Source organism: Gadus chalcogrammus, chromosome 21 (genome assembly GCF_026213295.1).
Source record: "Gadus chalcogrammus isolate NIFS_2021 chromosome 21, NIFS_Gcha_1.0, whole genome shotgun sequence".
Classification (NCBI taxonomy): Eukaryota; Metazoa; Chordata; class Actinopteri; order Gadiformes; family Gadidae; genus Gadus; species Gadus chalcogrammus.
The window spans coordinates 669,299-677,822 of NC_079432.1; the positions used below are offsets into that span (position 1 = coordinate 669,299).

At 53.6% G+C, this 8,524-nt stretch overlaps 1 protein-coding gene across 1 annotated transcript; it reads left to right on the forward strand.

The window, feature by feature from the left end:
- Positions 1-98: 98 nt before the first annotated feature.
- ndufaf7 (NADH:ubiquinone oxidoreductase complex assembly factor 7) lies at positions 99-8,301 on the forward strand. Its single transcript, XM_056581783.1, has 10 exons — positions 99-422; positions 597-754; positions 1,012-1,092; positions 1,845-1,955; positions 2,253-2,466; positions 3,170-3,228; positions 3,409-3,516; positions 4,405-4,548; positions 4,874-5,050; positions 5,716-8,301. Exons 1-10 carry the CDS (start codon positions 356-358, stop codon positions 5,950-5,952), a joined length of 1,356 nt encoding a protein of 451 aa, XP_056437758.1. The 5' UTR covers positions 99-355; the 3' UTR covers positions 5,953-8,301.
- The last annotated feature ends 223 nt before the right edge of the window (positions 8,302-8,524 follow it).

Genomic DNA, 8,524 nt, shown 5'->3' on the forward strand with positions numbered 1-8,524 from the left:
AACATTTGCGGGTAAGGTTCAGAGGCTACGGTCGACCAATCAAATGCGGCTGTGCTAACCAGCCAATCAGATCACTGAACAGAACGGCCGGGTCACACGTGACAGCCGGTCTGGACTCTGGGGTCATTCTTTCAGAACTACATTATTATTGCAACTTCAGGATCTGCACACACATGTTGTTATAGTACACGGAAATGCACAAATGTACATGTCATGTAAACACAGTAAACAGTCAGTCAACGACCTCGAGAGAAGGATGAGGTGACTTATAATCTCTGCATGTTAGTAGTTCTGAAAGCTAGAAGTTAGACATCTAAACCCCATCTGAGAGGTTATCTGAGGACCACAGAGGGAGATGATGATCGCTTTGACGAGGCTCCACGGTCTCTCCAGAGCCCTGGGCAGCTTTTCCTCACTCCGGGGTAAGAACATTTACAACCAGCTCGTTTCGCTGGTGCGTTTTTGTGTAATTTCAACAGTTTAAATCCCGTTGAAGCTTTTCCAATCGTATCTGATCAATGAGACCTAAACCATGGCCAATCATAACACTGATATTTAAATGTCATCTTCCGTCTCCTCCACGGTTCTCTCTGCAGGGTGCAGAGCTGCTCAACACGTCATGTATCTCAGCTCCTCGCAGGAGGACAGCAAGACGCACGCCAGGATGCTGCGACACCTGGTCACCAAAATAAAATCCACGGGTCCCATCTCTGTAGCAGAGTACATGAGGGAGGTGCTCACCAACCCTGTGACGGTGAATCACCCCACCTTCATCATTCAATGTGTGCAGTGAACGCTGCCAGAACATTCATTCTTGTATTTAAAGTTTACCATGTGTTTTAAATCTCAGGGGTACTATGTTAATAATGACATGTTTTGTTTTATATCCCAGGAGTGCTTTGTTAATCATGACATGTTGAATATTTAATCTCAAGGCATACTATCTTAATAATGAAATGTGTTTTATTTATCCGGGGTACTATATTAATAATGACATGTTGTGTTTCTCAGGGGTACTATGTTAATAATGACATGTTGGGACCAGATGGAGATTTCATCACTTCTCCTGAAATCAGTCAGATCTTTGGAGAGGTGAGGAGAGCCAGGGGACTCAAACCTTTACTTTAAAGCTACTTTAAAGCTCCACACATCCGTTGATAGTATGAGTTTCTATGTACGTACGATATGTTTCCAGCCCGGTCCTACCAGACTCTCGTCCTTCATTTCTTTTGTACAGAGAGTGTGGACCTACTCAATTGACTAACGTTAACTCACTTGAAGGCGGGTGTCTGTTGAAGTTTAAAACGATTGGATCTGCCATTTGCCACTCTGGATCTGCCACGACCAATCGCTAATGTTTGGCCGGGAATCACGTTGCGCGCAGGCTGTAAACAAACCAAACACCGTGCTTGACGATGTCCGTCAACGAGAGCTGACTATAACGTCATTGATCTCAGCCACTCCCCGTGTTCGCATATTGGACGCAGAAAGTTTATACGGAGAAAACCCAGTAACATACCGCAGACCAAGGACTAGCACTGAAGGGGAATTCAAACTGAGCGGACGTACTTAGGCGGGCAGAGCCAGGCTAGTATGTTTCTAGATTAAGGGGTAAATGTATGTGTGTAGCTGGTGTGTAACTGTGTAGGAGTGTCTCTGTGTAAAGTGTGTGTCTCCTGTGTAGCTGCTGGGGGTGTGGTGTGTGTGTCTTTGTGTTAAGTGTGTGTAGCTAGTGTGTAAAGTGTGTGTCCCTGTGTAGCTGCTGGGGGTGTGGTGTGTGTGTGTGTGTGTGTCTTAGTGTTAAGTGTGTGTAGCTGGTGTGTAAAGTGTGTGTCCCTGTGTAGCTGCTGGGGGTGTGGTGTGTCAGTGAGTGGATGGGCGCTGGTCGGCCCGGCAGTCTGCAGCTGGTCGAGTTTGGACCTGGAAGAGGATCTCTGATGAACGACATCCTCAGGGTGGGACACACACGCGCGCACACTCGACACTCACTCACTCACTCACTCACTCACTCACTCACTCACTCACTCACTCACTCACTCACTCACTCACTCACTCACTCCAAACACACAACCAACACACAAAACACACGCCAACCACACACACTCAACACACACACAGACACAGACACACACACACACACACAAAGACACAATGTCTGTCTACAACCTGCAGACATCCTAGAGCAGGTCATAACCAGTAAACATGATGTGATGACCAGTACACCTGATGGTCGCTCCACCATGTGACCCCAGGTGCTGGGGCAGCTGCGCTCGGCCCTGGGCCGGACGGAGGTGTCGGTCCACCTGGTGGAGGTCAGCCCCCGGCTGAGCCAGGTCCAGGCCGGCCTGCTGACCGGGGAGCAGAGCCGGCCGGCGGCCTCCGAGGACCAGGCCGTGTACCGCCACGGGGCCACCCCCGCCGGGGTCCCGGTCTCCTGGTACCGCCATCTGGACGACGTCCCCAGAGGTGGGAGGCGCCGGGGTCAGGGGGTCCGCCACTACCGGGTTCACAGGAGCTGTGGGACTGAAGCACCGCACGCTAACGAATGCTAATGCACGCTAACGCAGGCTAATGCATGCTAACGAATGCTAATGCACGCTAACGCAGGCTAATGCATGCTAACGAATGCTAATGCACGCTAACGCAGGCTAATGCATGCTAACGAATGCTAACGCAAGCTGACGTAGGCTTACGCACGCTAACACGGGCTAACGCACGCTAGCAAATGCTAACGCACGCTAACGAATGCTAACGCACGCTAACGAATGCTAACACACGCTACCAGTCTCGTTGTTTAGTTGCTATCGTTTTCACAATAGCAGATAGAGCAGCTAACTGAAGCCCCTCTGTTCACTATAGCAGCTAACTGAGGCCCCTCTGTTCACTATAGCAGCTAACTGAGGCCCCCCTGTTCACTATAGCAGCTAACTGAAGCCCCTCTGTTCACTATAGCAGCTAACTGAGGCCCCCCTGTTCACTATAGCAGCTAACTGAAGCCCCCCTGTTCACTATAGCAGCTAACTGAAGCCCCTCTGTTCACTATAGCAGCTAACTGAAGCCCCTCTGTTCACTATAGCAGCTAACTGAAGCTAACTCTGTTCACCATAGCAGCTAACTGAAGCTAACTCTGTTCACTATAGCAGCTAACTGAAGCTAACTCGTCCTCCAGGGTTCAGCCTCTTCCTGGCTCACGAGTTCTTCGATGCCCTTCCGATCCACAAGTTCCAGGTACGTTCCACAACATGTACATCGCAACGTGTGATTGGCTGACGACCACCAGGGACTTTAAGACAAGGGATCTGATTGGGTGAGGGCAGATCTTCCTGTCCTGTGAGGCACATAGCTATGTCTGTGATTGAAGTGTGTGTGTGTGTGTGTGTGTGTGTGTGTGTGTGTGTGTGTGTGTAGAGGACCCCCCGGGGCTGGAGGGAGGTCATGGTGGACGTGGACCCAGAGGACCGGCTGAGGTTCGTCATCATCCCCGCCCCGACGCTGGCCTCCTCCACCCTCATCCAGGTACCTGTCTCACCCCCCTCCTCCCCCATCCAGGTACCTGTCTCACCCTCCTCCCCCATCCAGGTACCCGTCTCACCCTCCTCCTCCCTCATCCAGGTACCCGTCTCACCCCCCTCCTCCCTCATCCAGGTACCTGTCTCACCCTCCTCCTCCCTCATCCAGGTACCCGTCTCACCCCCCTCCTCCCTCATCCAGGTACCTGTCTCACCCTCCTCCTCCCTCATCCAGGTACCTGTCTCTCCCTCAGCCAGGTACCCGTCTCACCCTCCTCCCCCATCCAGGTACCTGTCTCACCCTCCTCCTCCCTCATCCAGGTACCTGTTTCACCCTCCCCCTATCCTTTGTACCATCCCTGATGTTCATCAGTGGATGGTTGTTTTCAAGGTGCTGTTCCCTCTGTCACCACTGCGGGGCGCCAGTCGCCCATCTTACCTTATCTTATCTTCATCAGCTCTGTCCACAAGTGGTGCCTTGGTCAATGGCGGGCGTTCAATAGCGCTCAGTGAGGGGGAAATGAGTTCACTGCAGTCCATCGCCATGGCAACCAGACCCTGACTGGTGGGGGGGGGGGGGGGGGGGTTCGGTCTGAGACCCGGTCGACTCAGGGGGTCCGCGGAGTTCTGAAGCGGGGGGAGCGTTCGATATCGCTCCCCTCTCCTCCCCAGCAGGGTGGGGCAGAGGGAGCGTTCTATTTGTGTCGTTCAAACGGAGAACGACGTGTCTTTGAACTTCCTGCCATGGGGTGTGACATCATCGTGCATCCTTCGTGCTGATTGGTTGGGTCTGACGGGCCGTGTGTCCAGTTGACTCTCTCTCTCTCTCTCTCTCTCTCTCTCTCTCTCTCTCTCTCTCTCTCTCTCTCTCTCTCTCTCTCTCTCTCTCTCTCAGGTGGATGAGAGGCGGGACCATGTGGAGGTGTGTCCGGGGGGCGGGGTCATCGTCCAGCAGCTGGCCAATCGGATCGCGGAGGACGGTGGCGCAGCGCTGATCGCCGACTACGGCCACGACGGGACCAAGACGGACACCTTCAGGGTACGGGGGGGGGGGGGGGGGTACGACGGGGGGGTGGGTGGCTGTGTGGTATAAACGTGTGTGTGGATCTCGGTTTCGTGTGAGTTTTGTGTACAGAAGGGATTTCCTATAGAGCCTGAGGAAACAGATGTTACACACACACACACACACACACACACACACACACACACACACACACACACACATACACACACACACACACGTTTGCGAGGAAGTAGTTTGCCGTGGGAGGGGCGGAGCTTAGGGATCCTGCTGTGTGTGTGTGTGTGCGTGTGCGACCTCCTCTCCCCCACATACTGACGCGCCCTCTCCCCCCCCCTTCCAGGGGTTCAAAGGTCACCGGCTGCACCCGGTGCTGGAGGCCCCGGGGTCAGCTGACCTCACCGCCGACGTGGACTTCAGCTACCTCAGGAAAATGGCGGCCAGGAGGGGCGTGGCCTGCCTGGGGCCCCTCCCCCAGAGGGACTTCCTGAAGAACATGGGCGTCGACACGCGCATGCAGGTGGGATGAGTGATGTCATAGGTCACATGGTCCGGGTCACAGATGGCGCTTTGGGGTTGGGCTGAGGGTAGGCAGGAAGTGACATCCGCTGACAGGATGTACATATATGGAGTGCATCTCCATGAACAAAGCACCTTTTTCTACATCATCTATCATCTGATTATGTATCGGTGATGAAATATAACTAATTAAATTATTAATATTAGCAATAAATAATAAGTAGTAACTAAACTAACTCGACAAAAGTGTTGGGAGGAATGAACCTTGCTCAAACCGTTCTGTTAGAACCGACAACGTTGTAGAGCTCCAGAGCATTCAGAGGCTCTGCTCCCGTCTCTGGAAACCATTCCCCCCCCAACTCAGAACCATGGCCTCATTCCCCAGGTCAGATCACGACTCAAACACATCGGTTCAGAACCGCCTGTTCCCCCTGAAGCCTGTACTGTCTCCTGCATTGATATTATTATTATTATTATTATTTACTCTTTATCTTATTGTTGGTTCTTTCTACTGACTTGTGTCCTGGAGGGCCGAGAAAGGCGCCTTCAAATAAAATGTATTATTATTGTAATTAAATGTTTGAATAAAGCCGTCTCCCCCCCCCCCTCTCATGTCCCCCGCCCCCCTCTCTTGTCGCCCCCCCCCCCCCCCCCCCCCCGGGTCAGGTCCTGCTGAGCGCCTGTAAGGACGACCCCCCCGCCCGTGCCCAGCTGCTCCACAGCTACGAGCTGCTGACGGGCCCCGCCCACATGGGGCTGCGCTTCCACTTCCTCTGCCTGCTGGCCCAGAGCCGGCTGGCCCCGCCCCCCGCCACGCCCCGCCCCCCCCAGGGCCTCAAGATGGAGGACAAGCGCCCGGCGCCACTCCCTGTGGCCGGGTTCTCAGAGCTGTCGTTCTCCTGAGGGGCCCGGAGCGGGAGCCCAGGGGACCCCCGGGGCCCTCGGGGTCCTGGGACCCCGAGGGCCCGGGGGTCCGGCGTGACCGATGATGGACTGACAGTGACTGTTGGGGGGAGGACGTGCAGCAGATGACCACGGGCAGGACTCGAACCCCGGTCGCTGTTTCAGGACTCAGCCTCAATGGTACGCTCTGTACCAGTGAGCCACTGGGACTGAGCCTCAATGGTACGCGCTGTACCAGTGAGCCACTGGGACTGAGCCTCAATGGTACGCTCTGTACCAGTGAGCCACTGGGACTGAGCCTCAATGGTACGCTCTGTACCAGTGAGCCACTGGGACTGAGCCTCAATGGTACGCTCTGTACCAGTGAGCCACTGGGACTGAGCCTCAATGGTACGCTCTGTACCAGTGAGCCACCCGGGTGCCACAACTCCTGCTAATTGAACCGTGTTGTTTGAACCATTTGTTTTCCCCCGTGTGTGATTCTATCTTTGTCGTGAATAGAACGATGAGCATTGTGTAGTCCTGTCTTCACCTCCTTATCGTCGCGTCTGAGGCCTCACAAACACCAGATCTTATGATCCGTCCGTCACAAGCAGTAATGCAGAAGCTAATCTCAACAGAGTGAGAGAGGATAATCTCAAAAGAGTGAGATATGCTAATATAAAGAGTGAGATATGTTCATCTCAAAAGAGTGAGCTACACAAACTCACAATAGTGAGGTGAGCAAATCTCGAAAGAGTGCGAGTAGCTAATCTCAAAGATTAAGAAAAGAGTCGGTTGGAGACGGAATAAACCGCCGGCCGCCGCAGGTGGAGCTAGCCCGCGTCCCCCCCGCTGGAACCCAGATGTTGTCCAACATCTGGGAGCTATTTGGTGTTGGAGCTCAAGAGTCGGGCAGCCGCCACTCACTGCCCCCCCCCCCCCCATCACTTCAGTAGTAATTAAAAGATCCTGTTACACAGGAATCGGCTCGCGACCAGGCGCGGTGTGCGGGTCGCAGAGCGGGCTAACGGCTACTCACCGACCGCCATTTTAAAGACCGGCCATTAAACATGGCCGCCGGTGGTTTTTGGTCTTCTTCATCGGCTGCACTGATTTAATCGAGGCTGACTTGTGACGTTTGGAATAAAAATGCAGATCTCGCTCTGCCTCCAACTTCCAGAAAGGATTTAGGCTGCTTAGTCTCTAACTAGCTTAATCTCAGCCATTTTATTCTCTAGCCAGTTTAGTCTCTAGCGGCTAGCCAGTTTAGACTCGAGCCAGTTTATTCTCTAGCAAGCTTAGTCTCAGCCGGTTTACTCTCTAGCCATCTTAGTCTCTAGTTAACTTAGTACCTAGCAAGCGTAGCATCAGCTAGCTTAGTCCCAGAGAGCCAAGAAGCCTCCTCTCTCTATCACCTAAGTGGCTGCACTGAGAAACCTTCTGTTACCCTGACCATAACGTGGTGTCTGTCGCCCAGTGAAGGCCTGACCAGACACCGTGGCTTTTTGCAATTGAAGCGTTTCCTCGCTGCGTGCCTTCTGCATTGCCATATCATATGCAGATCTTTAGATAAATGCAACATTTTTAAATACATTTTTAAGTGCGGTTGGGCTGAGAACAGTGATACGGTGTTTGCCTTCTAATCGTTACTTGTTTGAACCAGTCCTCAACGAGAACAGGCTGCGGTTTCCCTGGCGCTCTGCAGGTAGCAGATCGCGCTCCGTCTACGCCTGCAAATTGCAACATTTAAATACAAACCACATCGTCATTTCAATCCTCCAGTCTTCAGCGATCACTTAGAGGAAAGTACCTTCTGAGAAGTGACGGCGCGGAGCTGCCTCGAGAGGAAACGTAGGTTGGACTTGTTTTATTAGTGTATATTAACAAATACAGCAGAAAAATATTCCTCCCAGAAGATAAACTCTGTAAAGTACTTTGGCCCCGTCGTCTCCCTGCTCCTCCTGCTCCCTGCAGAGCAGACGTTGAGGAGCGCTCTCCCAATGTGCTCCCAGTGCTCCGCGAGGTTCGAGAAGGCAATCCTTACGGTTCCTGGAATGTTCTGGAGTACCCTTGAGCTCCTGGACCGAAGGGTTGGGGTCGCGACCAGGCAGTCAGGACAACCAGGCAGTCAGGACAACAAGGCAGTCAGGACCGACCAGGCAGTCAGCAGGCAGTCAAGACAACCAGGCAGTCAGGACAACCAGGCAGTCAGCAGGCAGTCAGGACAACCAGGCAGTCAGGACAACCAGGCAGTCAGCAGGCAGTCAGGACAACCAGGCAGTCAGGACAACCAGGCAGTCAGGACCGACCAGGCAATCAGGACCGACCAGGCAGTCACCAGGTAGTCAGCAGCGACCAGGCAGTCAGGACAACCAGGCAGTCAGCAGCGACCAGGCAGTCAGGACAACCAGGTAGTCACCACCGACCAGGCAGTCAGGACAACCAGGCAGTCAGGACAACCAGGCAGTCAGCAGCGACCAGGCAGTCAGGACTGCCTAGTTGCTGCTGACCGGTCAGTCGTGACCCAAGCCCCGCCCACATCGTCAGAGTCCCGCTCTAACCACTCCCCAGTCCGACCCCCCTCTGGGTA

Coding starts and splice junctions, on each gene's coding strand:
- ndufaf7 (XM_056581783.1), top strand. CDS start 356: ATGATGATCGCTTTGACGAGGCTCCACGGTCTCTCCAGAGCCCTGGGC. Junction 1,956..2,252: donor TGATGAACGACATCCTCAGG/GTGGGACACACA, acceptor ATGTGACCCCAG/GTGCTGGGGCAGCTGCGCTC. Junction 3,517..4,404: donor CCTCCTCCACCCTCATCCAG/GTACCTGTCTCA, acceptor TCTCTCTCTCAG/GTGGATGAGAGGCGGGACCA.